General features: G+C 28.0%; 1 protein-coding gene across 1 annotated transcript in view; it reads left to right on the forward strand.

Moving 5' to 3' along the window:
- LOC100210366 (integrin-linked protein kinase) overlaps positions 1-17,544 on the forward strand; it is a 21,350-nt gene extending 3,806 nt beyond the window's left edge. Inside the window, exons 2-12 of the mRNA XM_065811463.1 lie at positions 3,272-3,437; positions 10,983-11,078; positions 11,210-11,306; positions 14,091-14,138; positions 14,606-14,629; positions 14,729-14,823; positions 15,289-15,398; positions 16,154-16,397; positions 16,606-16,705; positions 16,779-16,909; positions 16,996-17,544. Of these exons, the coding sequence (XP_065667535.1) occupies positions 3,272-3,437; positions 10,983-11,078; positions 11,210-11,306; positions 14,091-14,138; positions 14,606-14,629; positions 14,729-14,823; positions 15,289-15,398; positions 16,154-16,397; positions 16,606-16,705; positions 16,779-16,909; positions 16,996-17,136 (1,252 nt within the window). The 3' untranslated portion in view covers positions 17,137-17,544. The remainder of the gene's footprint in view (positions 1-3,271; positions 3,438-10,982; positions 11,079-11,209; positions 11,307-14,090; positions 14,139-14,605; positions 14,630-14,728; positions 14,824-15,288; positions 15,399-16,153; positions 16,398-16,605; positions 16,706-16,778; positions 16,910-16,995) is intronic.
- Positions 17,545-17,756: the final 212 nt, after the last annotated feature.

Here is a 17,756-nt window from a genome sequence, read left to right on the forward strand (position 1 = left end):
ACTATGTTTACAATGCGTTTTTGCACCTTGTCTAAAAGAGAAAGGGCATCATTAGAAGATCCGCCCCAGAAATGGCAACAGTATTCCATACAAGGCCGGATTTGAGATTTATAGAGGTAGAGAATAGAATCCAGAGTAAGAAAGTGGCGAGCTCGATAAAGAGATGCAACCTTAGCAGATGCTAATTTTGCAACCGATTTGATATATGGTTTCCAAGAAAGATTGGAAGTAAGAGTTAATCCTAGAAGATGAAGAGTAGGTGACTCATCGAGTACATCACCGTTCATAAATATAGGAAGATCTAAATTATTGCGATAACGATTGGCTGAAAAAAATTGAGTTTTATCTGAATTAAAGTTCACCAGCCACTGTGAGCCCCATGCTGTAGCAGAAGTGAGATCCTTTTCAAGCTCAAATGCCCCCTCCAGGCAATCAGAGGGTGTTGGTTTCTTATCACGACAAGAATAAATGGTAGTATCATCAGCAAACAATGCCACCTTAGATGTGAGAATATCTGGAAGATCGTTAATGTAAATTAAAAAGAGTATAGGGCCAAGGATAGAACCTTGAGGAACCCCTGAAGTTACAGAATAAGAAGAAGAGTGTTGTCCATCGAGGAAAACTTTTATGCTACGATTGGAAAGGAAGGATTCAATGATCTTAAAGATGTTGCCGGATACACCATAAGAAGAAAGCTTATGGAGAAGACCAGCATGCCAAACTTTATCAAACGCTTTTGAAATGTCAAGAGCGATGGCCTTAACCTCTCCACCTTCATCTAATGCACGATAAAACTTGTCAGTTATTACTGTTAGCAAATCAGCTGTAGAACGAGAAGATCGAAATCCATATTGATGGTCAGAAAGTAAGTTATTAGATTCAAGATGAGAAATTAAGTGTTTGTTAATTAAAGATTCAAAAACCTTGCTAATGATAGGAAGAAGACTTATGGGACGGTAGTTAGACGAATCAGATCGCTCCCCAGAATTTTTGAAGATAGGGATAACAGATGCGGCTTTCCAGCAGGCTGGAAAACAAGACTCTGATAAGCATTTGTTGAATAGTTTTGAGAGTATAGACGACAGCTCTGGAAAACACTTCTGCAAGACAATAACAGGTATGTTGTCTGGGCCACAAGCTGTAGAAGAGTCTAGACAGGAAATCACTTTAGATACAGATGCTGAAGTGATATGAATGTCAAGCAATGAATCAACCTGTTTGTTGGCAATATCAGGTAGAACGCAATTAGTGGAATCAAGAGATGATATTGATGAAAAGTTTTTAGCAAACAGTTCGGCTTTGTCTTTAGGTGAGGTGACAAAGTCTGAACCATACAAGAGAGGTGGAATTATAGATTTGCCCTTATTATTGATATTATTAAAGATTCTCCAGAAGTCACGAGAGCCTAATTTTTGAGATGAGATATGAGATTTCATGACCTGAGAATAGCGGGTTTTGGCGTTAGACAAAACCTTTTTACAGTTGTTTCTAGCAGTAATGAAAAGACGTCTGTTTTCTGGAGAATTGTTTTGCTGATAAATATGGAAGTAACGGTTTCGATTGGCAATCGCAGCAGCACAGTGTGAGGAAAACCATGGAGGAGAGTGAGGCTTGACCTGGAATCGTCGAGAGGGAATAAAAGATTCCATGCCAGCCTGAATCCACGAAGTTATATAAGAAGCACATTTGTCGACAGGAAGTTGAAAGATTTCTACCCAAGGGCCATCACGAAGAAAATCACGGAAAGAATCCCAGTCAGCTTTACTGTAGTTGTAAGAGGTTCGATAGTAGGGGTATTCAGGTGATGAAGAAGAATGAGATATTAGTTTTAAAGAGATCAAACTGTGATCAGAAGCACCTAAGGGTGAATGTGGAGAAACTGAGCACTGACTAGGATCAGAAACAAGACATAAGTCGAGTAGAGAAGGTAAATGATTAGGGTTGTCAGGAAAGCGAGTTGGAAAGTTGACTATTTGAGTTAGGGATTGAGAAAGGCAAAAGTTGTGGGCTTTAATGTCTGCAGAGTCACTGACACTAGAGCCAAGCCATTCAGAGTGGTGAGCATTAAAGTCACCGACAACAACTATATTAGCTGATGGATAAAGAGAGAGGGCTTGGTCAATATGATCAGAAATAACATCAAAAAGTGTACAGTCTTGAGATGAAGGAGATCGATATAGAACAAAGAGAAAGGCAATAGCGTGAAGTGGTGCTAAACGAAAGCACATGAAAGAATAGTCTGTGGATTCAAACCTAGTTTCACGACAAACAGGTGAATTCTTACGAATGTAAATGCCCAGGCCAAGCATGTGGCTATTGGAGTCTTTACGAATCAGAGGAAGATAACCATCAACACTAAGATCACAAGATGAGACAGCCGAACTCAAATTAGTCTCACAAAGAGCAAGTAGGTCTGGTGAACTTTGCAAGAGATAAGACTCAACAGAAGAAAAGTTACTTCGAAGACCACGAATATTAGTGAATGATAGGTTTAGAGAACTTGGTGATGATGATGGTTTTTTGTGTTTTATAGTTTTTGGTACTTTATTCATTTTTAAATTAGATTGAAGAACTTGACTCAAAGCATAGATAGTACTCAGAACACCGTTTAATAGCCCAAGCAATTGCCTCATTACTACTAATAAACCCTAAGCCGTAACAAAGGGCTCCAAATGTGGCCTCCGCAATGCACACCAAAAGTACAAACAGGGACACCATCCATGCGCAACATGGCACTGTTAATACTTTGATATTTTTCAGCTGTTGATGGAATCAGCCTCTCTGAGAGCTACCACAGAGTTCGGGAAACCTGACTACCAGCCGGCCTCAGAACCATAAAACTGAGTTTTAGAGCTGTACCCTCATAAGGAGATAATAGAATGAGTTGCCTAGTCATAAAAACAGTGACACAAGCAAACCCATGCATTGAGTCAAGAAGATCCAGCATTCAACATCCTAAACTGGAAACAATGTAATAAAAATACATCTGCGCCAGCCTAATAGATGAATATATTTATTAATATATATATATGTATATTTATATATGTATATGTATATTTATATCTTTATATATATATATATATATATAAATATATATATATACATACATATATATATAGCCATTGTAATTAAAGTCCTAACCGATTTTTATCTGACCTCGTTTCAATGTTGTTATAGTGAAACTTTTGTGTTAAAAATTTTGTGCTAACCTGATATACATATGTATGCTTATTAAAACATTTTTATATATATTTAAAACACAATTTTATAGAGATGATCATGGCTTTACTCCATTACATTGGGCGTGTCGTGAAGGTCAAATGGTTGTTTTTGAAATGTTAATGGCTCGTGGTTCACGTGTTAGTGCACGTAATGATGGAGGAGATACACCACTTCATTTAGCTTGTGCACACGGAAATAAAGAAATTGTATCTAAAGTAAATTTTTTTTTATTTTTTTAATATTTTTTTAGTAGTGTTAGATTAATTTGTGTTAGTAGAATTCTGTATTAAGTTAGAGTTATATTATTTTGTGTATGTGGAATTCTGTGTTAGGATACACATTTTTCTGTATTATGTTAGTGTTATGAAGTTATTTTTATTTTATTAAAAAATTGTATATATTTTATTAATATGATTTAAAAACTTTGGGACATAAAATTTGCAGAGTGGTCACACACGAGCAATGATTGCCTGAAGGAAGAAATGAAGTACATTAGAATAAAGGATAATTATTTTTCGAACAAAGTATATTTTGACAGTTGTCAAGACAAAAATAAAGATTAATAGAGGAATATTTAAAAGTAAATAAGACAGACAATGCACCTAAACAATACTTACAATAATAATAAATAAAGAATAAAAAAGATTATTTTATCAACACTAATATGAATGAAGATATACAACAAATATATCACCAAACAAAAACTTATAAAATAAAAAATTGATTACAAAATAAAAAATATGCATACAACAATGTAAGGCTTCAGAATGGAAAAAAAAACCATTAATGCTCATGTGTAAACATAATTTGTGTAGTGATTAAGTAATAAACATCTCCTCAGAGTTGCGTCTATTATTACTGGCGTTTCAATGAGGATCAGCACTAATAACAAGTTTATCCCGTCAAACAAACGTCATCGCCACTTTTGCTTAACCCCGCGATGAGTACTTTTTAGCACAAATAAACCAAAAACAATCAGAAAGCAGTATACTTCATTTAGTTTTTTTTTTTAAATCAACAAAACAACAATAGTCTTCAATAAACTCTAACGCTATCATAGATACATCATTTAAAATATGTTAACCAATCAAAAGTGTAAGAAAATGAGCAACCTGCGCAACCCATAATCATTCCAATAATTAAATATCCTATGATAGCGAAAAAAAAAGAAAAGAAAAAAATGTCACATGAAAACCATTAAAAGTGTAACCCACATAAATGTAAACATATAGTGAAAGATATAAGAAATTCTCGGAATGATAATTAAAGACAAAAATTGTACATATGAAAATTAAAACAAAGCTGAGTAATAAATGTAAGATAATAAAAAAAAAATTTCCTGCTTCGTACATCGTTTTTATATCACGACTAATATCATTGTTATATCACCCAACAAAAACCACTCATTTGGCTAAAATTGTACATTTTTTATTAACATGATAATTTTATTTATTATAATTTATTAAAGTTTAGATTATTTTGTATGTAGAATTTTGTGTTAAGGCACATATTTTTAAAGATTAACTTTTTTTCTTTTAAATTTAGTTTCAATGAAAAAGTTCTTACTCTCTGTAATAATCAATATATAATATTTAATTATCTACTATAATGTTGACTTGTTTGTTTTACAGTTTTTTTTTGGAAGAAGAAGAAAAAATGAAGAATAATGAAAAAAAAATTATTGTTTCCCTACACACTAAAAAAAAAGGTAGAAATTTCTACCTTAAGGTAGGATATGTGATATACCCTTAGTAAGGTATAATTTTCTACCTTTTAGGGTAGAAAATTATATTAAAAACAATTATTTGTCATACAATTTTCTAACTTAAAGGTATAATTTTCTACCTTATAAGGTAAAAATTATACCTTACTAAAGGTATATCACATATCCTACCTTAACTAAAAATTTCTACCTCTATTTTTTAGTGTGTAATCCAAACCTTTAGTCCATGTAATAGCATTCTTTGCATGTTCTTCCATTCATCAACTTTAGCAAGTCGATGAATGTACTGAAATGCCCAGATACCCCTATTTCAGTATTGCTTTAGACTGCTCATCAAAGTATGCATTTGTTATATATATATATATATATATATATATTTATATATATATATATATATATATATATATATATATATATATATATATATATATATATATATATATATATATATATATATAAATTAGTGAAAAAACTTATCTAATTTTTGATTACTTCAAAACTGTGTTTCACCATCAGCACTGTGTTTCACCATCAGAAAGATTCTTACTGATGAACCCACTGATGGTGAAACACAGTGTTAAAGTGATCAAAAATTAGATAAGTGTTTTTACTAATTTATTATTGCTCTGTTCTTTTAGAACATTGAGCACTCTGTTTGTAGAATGCACTAACATAATTTATATATATATATATATATATATATATATATATATATATATATATATATATATATATATAGAACTCTTATATGTTGTCCGAAAGTTTTTTCCATATTTTGTTGACAAAAAGTAAAAATTAAAATGCAAGACCGGGATTTTTTTTCTTTCTTAATTGATAGACTGCCTGCCCCAACCAAACCCTTAGTCGATGTAGCAGCACTCCCTTGCGGGTCAGGCTAAAAGATAGTAGATGTAGCAGCACTCCGATGCGAGTCAGGCTATTTGTCAGTCGATGTAGCAGCACTCCCTTGCGAGTCAGGCTATAAGATAGTCAATGTAGCAACACTCTGCGCATGATTTACAGTAAAAAAAATTAAAATAAAAACATTTTATTAAAAAAATAAAAAATAAAAACATTTTATTAAAAAAAATAAAAATAAAAACATTGTTTATATTGTTAAAAACATTCAGAATGTTTTAAAAACATTCAGAATGTTTTTAAAAACATTCAGAATGTTTTTAAAAACATTCAGAATGTTTTTAAAAACATTCTGGTCAATTAAATTTGCGTTTTTGTGGTTTTTTTAAAAAACGATTAATTTGTAATTAAATTAATGGTTTTGACTTTCGTCCAACAAGCAAATGTTGGACGAAAATCAAAAGTAATTAAAAGTGACGTATGTGTTGGCGTAAGAATCACTTTTTTCCTTCCGTGCTTCCCAAATGCAGCAAACTATAGAACTATATAAATACATATATATATATATATATATATATATATATATATATATATATATATATATATATATGTATATATATATATGTATATATATATTTAATATATTATTTATATATATATAAAGCTCATCAAAGTATGCATTTATTATATATATATATATATATATATATATATATATATATATATATATATATATATATATATAATATATATAATATATATAATATATATATATATATATATATAATATATTATAAATAAATATATATATATATATATATATATATATATATATATATATATATATATATATACAAATATATATATATATATATAAATTATATATATATCTACTATAGCATATATAGATCACAAATTGTTACTAGCTTTTCCTACCTTTAAAGCATACTGCGTTTTCAGAAAAAGAAGTAAAAAACAAAGAATAATGATAGAAAAGATTCCTGCTTTATGCCAAACTTTCAGTTGATGTAGGGGCACTCTTTTGCTGCAGCAGGTTATAAGATAGTTAATGTATGTACAGCAGGCTATTTCAGTGACTTCAGAGATGTTATCTAAACATGCATTCATAGAAAGTACCCCAGATTACCACTTCAGGTTTGCTTTAAATTTTGACCACCCTCAGATTTTATGAAAAAAACACAATCCTGAAAATTTCAGCTTGATCGGCTAAACCTTTTAAAAGTTATGATTGAATCAATATTGACCAAAATTGGAAAAATTTGGTGATCTAAAACTTACAGTAGATTTTTTAATTTTTGTTTACATAACTATGTAAACAAAAAAGGTGATCACCTGAAATTTTGTATACTAATAGTTTTTCAACCAAGTAATTCATTTTTCAAGCAGTTATTTTTGACTCACTTTGAACAATTTTTGAGTTGCTATTTCTCTAAGCTGCTAAGTAAATGCAATGTTAGGAAAAGTTATAGAAACTTTAATGTTTTGCAGCTCAATACCTACTGACAGGCAGTACCAATATTTTGTTACTTTTGTGTACTTAGAGTAACCACTTGTGGTAAAAATCAAAGTTATGTGTTAAAAGTTAGTTTAACAATTGCAGCAGCCTTTTATAATATCACATTTTATTGAAAACTATGATAAATTACATTCTCTTTGCAAGCATAGAAAATATTGTGAACAGTTTAAATAAACTATGAAACTTTTTACTGTGGAAGTTCTATAAATAGACAATCACCAAAAAAAATTTAAAGACCTATACTCTATCTTACGATATAATTTTAGCCTTTGAGTGTGATGGTTTTTTAGTTTAAAAGGAGGCCCAAAAAATAGCGCATGTTATATTATATTGCAAAAAAGTCGATATAAAACACAACTAATTTCTTTATTTCTGATTTACATAACATAATTTACCTTCATAATTATTATTAGCAAGATTGTACTCACGAGCACTTCTACCCTTAATGGATGGAGCACTTATTTGACATATTGCTTTGTCAAATGGACAAAAACTATCATAATTGTGCATCATTAGGCCATTTCAAATATAATTTGTTTCTATGCACGAACTTCACATTAACATTTTGGTTTTCATTACAAATCTCATGTACAATTAATTGTATTACCATTCATTATTATAAAAACATGCAATGTTTTTACCAAGTTTAAAATTTGAAGGATCTTTTTGTACTAAGTAACATTATTCAGCAAATGGGTAAATCATAAACAGGATTGCTAGAGATTCTCTGTAAAAAGTATTTTTTTTCTACCTGGTACAAAACTGCCATGTTTGGGACTGTGCTCATATCTACATATATCTTTTTTGGAGGTTAAAATAAGTTTTATGGTTATTAATATCATAACTTGATAAAATATGCTAACACCTTCTAACACCCATGTAAACAGTCCACTACATAGGCTTTTACCATAGGACGTAGTTAAGAAGTGATGCTCAACATTTGTTTTGTGATTTTTAAGATGGTACATTAAGTTTAACAAGTATTTGTAATTTTTGTATTGGGGCGCAGCACAATCACTGAAGTATTTTATTTTATTGATTGTGGATAGTTTGATTTTGGTAGGGAGTAAATTTGTGAGGAAACAATAAACTAATGTTTCTTCATGGCAAAGAGGGTCAGAAGTTATACATTAGCATTCTCATTTGAGTTGATCTTTTTGATCTTTTTAATAAATAACAAGTAGATGTACTTCAATTGGCTTGCAAGTAAAACCCCAGCATCTAGCACAAGAAAGTATAGTTCTTATCAAAATCCATAAAAATAAGAAAGGTGTGTCAATTTAATTTGATAATTGCCACTGATAAGTAGGAAGATTGTGCTTCTTTGATAAAGTAGATTACACAAAGATGACACAAAGTTTCACTTAGAGTTTCGATAAACTAAATAATGCTTGCTTGGACTGTGACAAGTGCAATTTGGTCAGTTGATACCGATTGTTTGTATGTGATCTGATTATCAAAATCAAAATCATTCCTCTCAAACATTTTCCGAATAAGTCTTCAAATTTAGTTTACCAGGGCAGTTAGAACATTGATGAAACTCGCAGCTTTGGCTATCTATATTACAAACGTATACGTTCAAATCTTTGTAATATATTAAATGGTCCATAAGTAAAATATCAACTTAACATTTTGATGATAAGAACATAAAAAAACTGAGTGGCTTCTACTACTGTAAACTGTGATGTCACACTAGGTCCAACTTTGTGTTTAGAAACTCCAGGTGTTCCTGGAGTTTCTAAACACAAAGTTCCTTTAAACAAACTAGTATTAAGCCTTTTGCTTATGAATTTTTACATTATTTATACTCGCAGAAACAAAGACTTTTTTCCAGGACATTGTCTTATGGACTATTCAGATTATTAAATTTCAAAGACTTTCTGTTTAATAATATTTTTCAAAGATAACTTTTTGCAAATTGAATGTAATTTATCATATTTTTCAATAAAATGAGATATTTTAAAAGACTGCTGCAAGTGTCAAACTAACTTTTAATGCATAATTTTGCTTTTTACCACAGGTGGTTACCCTAAGTACACAAAAGTAACAAAAAATTTGCACTGCCTATTTGTAGATATTGAACTGTAGCACATTAATTTTATAGTTTCCAAAATTTTTTATAATATTGCGATTTTTAACAACTAATGGGTACAATAACTCGAAAACTGTTTAAAATCATTAAAAAGACCTGCAAAAATAGATTATTGGGGTGAAAAACTATTACTGTACAAAATTTCAGGTGATCACCTATTATATTTAAAAAGTTATGATCTGTCAGAAATCAAATAAATAAATCTGCTAAAAGAAAATAAATAATAAATCTAACAATAATAAATTATATTATATCTAACAATAAATCTACTGTAAGCTCCAGATAACCAAATTTTTCCAGTTTTGGCCAATATTGATTCGATCATAACTTTTGAGTGGTTTAGCCAATCAAGCTGAAATTTTCAGGATTGTGTTTTTTTCATAAAATCTGGTGATGGTCAATATTTGAAGCAAATCTGAGGTGGTACCCTGTAAATCATTAGTTGATTTGATATGGAATGACCCTGCATCTTGATTTGTTAAGGAATTTTTCACTTTTTATTTATTGCTTAGTATTGGATTATTTTGTAATTATGTATTATGTTAGTGTTAGATTGTTTTGTGTATGTGGAATTCTGTATTAAGTTAGTGTTATATTGTTTTGTGTATGTGGAATTCTGTATTAAAATTAACACACATTTCACACATTTTTGAAGATTAAATTTTTTTCTTTAAAATTGTTTGGTTGCAATGAAAACAATTCTTACTCTCTTATACATTTTTTGAGTAAAGTGGTATCCATTTTTATTTAGGTTTTGTTGAGTTTTTTTTTTACAATTTTTCACATTTTTCAAAATTTGGTTTGTTAGACAAGACCAATATCTAAATTGTTATATATGTAGTATTTTATATATTTATTATATATGCATTATATAGTATATATTAATGTAATATATATTCATGTAGTATATATTTATGTAATATGTATGTACTTTCAACTTGATGTATTGAGTTTATTTTAGTTCAATGTTAAATGTATAACTTTTATATAATTGTTTAACTGTATAGATTTGTGTAGCTGTATTAAGGTAATTATATAAACTGTCAGTAGAAAGCAAGTCCGCTTTTGGCCTAAATTTAAAAACTTGGATGGTTTTTATTTTAGTTTTTTGGAAAAACTTTAGATGTATAATAATTTAAAGGAGTAATCTTTATAATATTATTTATGTAAAGTGTAATTAATTGCACCAGCAATTATTTAATTAATTGCACCAGCAATTATTTAATTAATTGCACCAGCAATTATTTAATTAATTGCACCAGCAATTATTTAATTAATTGCACCAGCAATTATTTAATTAATTGCACCAGCAATTATTTAATTAATTGCACCAGCAATTATTTAATTAATTGCACCAGCAATTATTTAATTAATTGCACCAGCAATTATTTAATTAATTGCACCAGCAATTATTTAATTAATTGCACCAGCAATTATTTAATTAATTGCACCAGCAATTATTTATTACAACTAAAAAATAGCTGTTAAAATTTTTTGACTTTTTTGAAATAAATTCTTTTTGTATGAATATTTTTGAAATTTTTTATTAGCTCGTTCAATATAAAGCAAATTTAAACCTTATGAATGAACATGGAAATACACCTTTGCATTATGCTTGTTTTTGGAATCTAGAAACAATTGCTGTTGTAAATATATATATATATATATTTGTTTATAACTTTTTAATGCTGTAATTTTTTTAATTTGAATTTTTTTTTAATTTTATTTTTTATTTACTCTTTTTGCTTCTACTGTTATTTCTTTTGCTCTTTTTAAGGAGCTTGTCAACTGTGGTGCTTATGTAATGCAATGTAACCGTTATGAAGAAACTCCGCTAGACAAAGCTACTCCTTTTTTAAAAAACTTACTTAGAGGTGGATGGCTGTTTAGGGTTACCTAGAATACTTGAGTAATTTAACATTTCTAAAATTGCCTGTTAAATTTTTTTCTAGGGTTTGTTAAAAAAAAATTTTTTGTTTTAGAAGTTGCTCAAAGCATTATATCTAATTTTGGCATTCAAACTAATTCAATACTCTTATTAGAGGCCTAATCACATAATACAAATTTGATAATTTGATAAATGATTGCTTAAAGTTATTGAGTTAAAAAACAAATTTTTTTTGTAACTTAGTTTTTAGTAAATACTTGTTATTTAATATTTTTATTAATAAATTTATATTTCAATTTTAAATTTAATTTAGGATATAGTATGGGTAGATTTATCTGAATATATGACAACAGTAAATTTGCTACCATGGCGGTAGTAGTTAATACTTATTATATATGTATATATATAATAAATATAAAATCAATAAATGTTTATATATTTATGTACAAATTTTAAATATTTATAACTTTTTTTTTTTAAGATGGAGACTCTAGAAAATTTAAGAGAATCTAAAAAAGTATTCTAAATAAGAATGTTCAATAACAATAACTTGACTATGATCTTACTTTAGTTAGATTACTCAAGTATTCATTTTTCAACAAGTTTTTATTGTTAATTTTTTAGTTGTGTGTTAATAAACAACTAGAGTAAAAGCAGGCTTTGTTGAACAGTTTTCAAATAAATTGAATTTTTTTTTTAAAAAAAGGTTTATATATTTTTATATAGATTTATTAGGTTTCATTGGCACTACAAAAATATATAAATTTTATTTTACAATGACTTTTTAAGTTAAATGTTCTTTTTTTTTAAAAAAAAATTACAAAAAAGAATTTCAATTATACAATTAATAGAATCAACATTTGCTTTAAATTTATCACAATTACTGATTAAGACTGATTGATTGAAACTGGTGAGTGTGGATAAGTTACTAATATTGATTCAGTAGATTGATGTAGTTGAGTTCGAGCTATTGAATCTTGTGAACATATACAACAGAAGTATCAACAACTGTGAACAGATTGAGCAGATTTTTGTTTGTTGAATTACTTCTGCAATTTACAACTTAGATTTGTCAACTTTGTTTATGCCTAGCAAAAATAAGCCAGTGTTTTAAAATCCTGCAATAATTTGGAGATAAATGAAAAATGAACCCGAATAAAAGCATTTTAAATAAATAGCTATATAGTAAGTTGGTATAATATTTGTCTAATATTTAGCGCTAAATCTTTTTAACATGGCAATACACACCAATGTCTAAAGGCTTTACATTGCTTTTAATACAAAGAGAAGCAACTAACACATGAGTACCAGAAATTTTTATAGAAAAATAATAAGCTGGAATAAAAATTTTAGTCATCCATTTGATTAATTGTTTGTCTTCCAATCTGACAATGAAGTTGTATATTCTGCATTTTTTGGGCTTTTTGTACTTACTACAAGGTGTTAAGCTTTAAAAACTATAAATGGGTAAAGTGCAACTATAGGAAAGTTTACGCAGTTTGAAGCTACTGTGAAGTTAGTTTTTCATTATTTCTAGTTACTTTAAGAGGAGGCTTGAAGAACCATGTTTGCAGAGAATTGTTTGATTACCCTTTTCACAATTGAAGTCAATTTTGTCAAAATTCATTTGATGTAAAGTATCATTGATGTTTGATTCAAAAAATTTTTGAAATGCATTGCAAACAATAAATACAAATATAAATACATACAATTATAAAATGAGTCTTGAATGAAATTCAAGTATTTATTCATATTATCTTAAGCACTAGAAGCTGCTCTTAGAGTTACAATTTTACCTGCAGCTCTCTCCTTTAATCAATATTTTCAATGTTTGATGAGCCATATTACCAAGCTTTGCCTGGTTTACCGTTGGTGAATAAATTAGGTTGTTTTGAAAATAACTATCAACAAGATCAAGTTATTGTTTGCAGGTTGTTACTAAACCTCCAATCAGCAAATTTTTAGTATTTCATCTAATGTTAGTTCTATTAAGTTCTAATAATAATTAATTAAAATAATACTTAATATGGTGACTGTGCCAGTACCAATAGAGCGTGCAGGGTTCCTGAACAATAAAGTTGTTTTTAGAATGCCATACATAAATGATGCTTTACATAATGATAAGTCTTGAGATTTTGTTTTTGAAATTGCAGCATTAAGTTGCTCGATTGTGTAGTTCCTTGTTTTTTTGTTTGGCATTATGTGAATCTTTCTTTATTGACTGAAATAAAATGGTTAATTTTTTTTTTAAGTTATTAATTTATGTTGGTTACTCATATTTATATAAGGAGTAGATGTTTAGTTAAATTTTAATTAACAAATGTGAAGCACTATATAACTATAAAATAGTGTGTTCCATCAAACAGGAAATCACATTCAGTTTTTTCTTCATAACTTTTTTCTGGAACTTGCAAATTCAATTAGAAAAAATATCATCATTAACCAAAGTTTAACTACAAATTACATTTTAAGTTTAGAGCAGAAAGTTTTCATCTCCACTACTTGGAGGACAGATAGTGAATAAAAATAATTTACTCACAGTAACTCTTTTTTAACTCGTGCTAAAATTTTTTAATTAAAAACCAAATAGTTTTTTTTTTCTTTAAAAGTTAATTCATAAAAACTAGAAATAAAAAAGTTGTTCAATTTTACATGTCGTTTCATTATACCCGCTTTTACTCTATACAAATAGATTAACATAAATATTTAATTTTATGAATGAAATTCTTTTACCTAAAAAATATTAAATATATTAATAAAAATTATTTAGAAAAAGCAAAAAATCTTGGACAAGACCTAACACGTTTAGAATTCAAAGGTAAAAACATAATTTTTAGTTTAGCTAGATTTTTATCAACAGAAAAAAAAGATTTGGGGAAACATTAAATAAAAACAATATTCACCTATTAATAATATTAAAAAGACTTTTTTTAAAGCTAAAAAAGATATTTTTTGAAAGCACAAGAAGTGTTAATTTAGACATATAAAATACATATTAATACGTATTGTATATGTATAAAACACGCCTTGTGCCTGCAGGGTACATGCAATATCTACTATAATTTTGAAGTCTTAAAGTTTAGCTGATAAACAAAGTAATTGAAAATAAAAGAAATATAAAAGTATTTATTTTATTTTTAATTACTTTGTTTAATTACTTTGTTTAATTACTTTGTTTAATTACTTTATGACTTTAAAATTATAGAAAATATTGTGTTTAATCATTATAATAAATAAAATCTGTTTTATTTTTTATTTTTATTTCCTGCAAAAATTTTTTTTTAGAAAACAAAGGAATGAATAATGCAGGTATGTTAATTATTTATAGAATAATATTTTTATCATTTGATTTCTTTTTATAAATTTTGTGTAATTTATATTGCTATTTTAATTGCAATCTACATTTAGTTTACGATTTTTCAACTTTGAAGGGAGGTAATGCTAGTATTGATATTGCAGACATTCATCTTATGGAGCGAATTAGTGAAAGTAACACTGGAGAGGTGTTGTTTTTAATTTTTAATAAAAAAAATTTTTTTAATTAAAAAACTGCAATTATAAAATAACAATATCTAAATTTGTTCTGCAAATAAGAATTTCATGAGAAAAACTAGTAACTGCAGATTTAAATGCTTATGAAACATCACTGATAAGGTCTACTAAAATACCCATCTGTCATTACTTCAGTGCATGCATTGACAGAGAGTTTGGGCTGGCAATATCTGTGTATAAAAAACATTCATTACAACTTAAATTAAAAAAAAAAAAAAATTTATTAATTTTTTTTCTTTGTCTAAAAGTGTCTAAATTTACGGTTATATCTAAAAAATTAAGGTGAGCTGAATATATTTGTACTGTATAGACCTAAATTTGTAATAATAGATGATTGTGTTTGTAATTATATTATATGTATGTAAAAAGAGTAAGAGAGGGATATATCTATCACATTTGATTTCTTTTTTTTTCAGTTATTTAAAGGTGTATGGAACAATGTTCCTGTTGTTGCAAAGAAGTTAAAGCTTTATGGTTTTCATAAAAGATTAGCTTTAGTATTCAATGATGAATATCCTAAATTAAGGTATTTAAACAGATTATAATTAGTACAGGTTTGGAGCTATATCTTGGTTTATGAATTATGTTAAGTGTTTTATAATATAATTCTATAGCTCACTAACTTTAAAACACTTTACATCTATAAGTAAAAGTTTATTTTATTTATGTGTTTTATAATATGTAATAAATAAATATAATTATATATGTTACTTAAATGATTCTTTGAAGAATATTTTGTGATGCTCTATCTCCATAAATTTCCATGGAATTGCAAAATGTTTATATAAATGAAATGGATAATATCCCAATATACAACATACCTGGAATGCATAGTATACTTGGAATGTCTAAAGATGTAGAATATTAGCCTATATACTTGTTCAGTAGTTATGTAAATGTTTTCAAAAGTTGTCAAAGTTTATATTATATAAGTATAAATTTTAAGTAAAATAATGCGTAAACTTTTAATAAAAAGTTAATAAATGTGTGCCAACATTTTTTGTGATTTAACTAATTGACAATTTCTGTCGATATTTTCATATGATATTTTGACTTATTACACTATACGTAAGCAATTGCAACTTGAAAGTTTTTCATTTGATAGTTCTCTAGTGTCTCTAAATTTTATTTTTTTTTAAACTTAATCAAAGGAAGCAAAAATTATTAGTTGATTTTTTCAAACTTTTAAAATAATATTTTATGTGAACCTTTTTTTTTATTGCAATCGATATATGATAGCAATAGCATTAAACATTTGTTTTCATTGAATACTTTGTCTAGAATTTTCTCACACCCGAACATTCTACCAGTTATTAATGCTGTAGCAAAGCAACCCAACCTTATGGTTATCAGTCAATATATGCCTTATGGTTCTCTGTATAACATTTTACATGAAGGCACTGGAATTGTGGTTGATCAAACACAAGCTATTAAGTTTGCACTTGATATTGCTAAAGGAATGTCTTATTTTCATAGTTTAGAGCCACTTATCCAAAGATTTACTCTTACAAGTTATCATATATTAGTAATTTTTTTTTTTATATTAATTTAGAATTCATGGCTATTTTATTTAATGCTATTTTAGTGTAAATGACCTATTTTGTTTTTCTTTTGTTGTAAATAATTTATTTTGTTTATGTTATTTGAGTATGAAGGATAAACCATAAAAAATATTTTTACTGGTAAATGAATTTTCTTCTAAAATTAAAGTTGTTTTTGAAATTATTGTTTAGATTGACGAAGATTTAACAGCTAGAATCAGCATGCAAGATGTCAGATATTCTTTTCAAGATCACACTAAAGTATTTAGGCCCAATTGGTTATCTCCAGAAAGTAAGGAATTATTCTTTAATCAAAAGTTTTTGATTTCTTGTCTTGAAATCTGTATGGAAGTTGTGATTTTCAGTGCTGCGTAATAGTCCTGAGTCTGTCGATCAGCGATCTGCCGACATGTGGAGTTTTGCAATTATTATGTGGGAACTATCAACGAGAGAAGTTCCTTACTCCTCATTGTCACCAATGGAATGTGGGATGAAGGTTAGTTTTTTAAATCTCTCAATTTTTTATTTTCTTATCTTTGAGTTTAAAAAGTTTTCAAACAATTTATTCTTGCTTATTTATAGATTGCGACAGAGGGGTGTCGACCTCCCATGACGCCAGGAATGCCAAATCAGTTAAGTAAACTCATCTCGTTATGCTGGAACGCTGATCCAACAAAACGGCCGCGCTTTGATCAAATTGTTCCTATTATTCAAAAGATGTAAAATTTAAACAGGTATATAGTGGGAGCTTGCATCTAGTTGAGTTATGTTGTACCTCGATTATGAGTATTTGCGGTAATATTAGGGATAACTGTAAATAAAAACATTTAGTTTATTATTTTAGCATGAAACTTTCCACATCTTTATCAATTGCTTTTAAAACATTTACCATTCATCACGTGAGTGCGTGAGCCTACCATTCATCAATACGTGAGTGCATGAGCCTACCATTCATCAATACGTGAGTGCATGAGCCTACCATTCATCAATACGTGAGTGCTTTTCAGTAAACATATACGTCATTATTTGAATATACGCTTTTTTTATATCTGGAATCTTTAACTTTTTTCTAGTGAAGAATTTTTAATACTGTAATTTATATTTGTGTGTAAAATAAACTAGTTTTTTTTATTAATTTATCTCCATTATAATATATTTGTCGTTAAGTCTCTGCTGCAACTAATAAAATTTCATTTTATGGAGTTCATTCAACTACTTTACGGAGAAAAAACACCTTAAATATATTTTATTTTAATACAAGCTTTTCATAAATACTGCTACCAAAAAGCGAACTCCAAATTAACTATGTTCACACTCGTGTCATAAAATTGTTTTGCAAAGAA

The sequence above is a fragment of the Hydra vulgaris genome, chromosome 12 (genome assembly GCF_038396675.1).
Source record: "Hydra vulgaris chromosome 12, alternate assembly HydraT2T_AEP".
Taxonomy (NCBI): Eukaryota; Metazoa; Cnidaria; class Hydrozoa; order Anthoathecata; family Hydridae; genus Hydra; species Hydra vulgaris.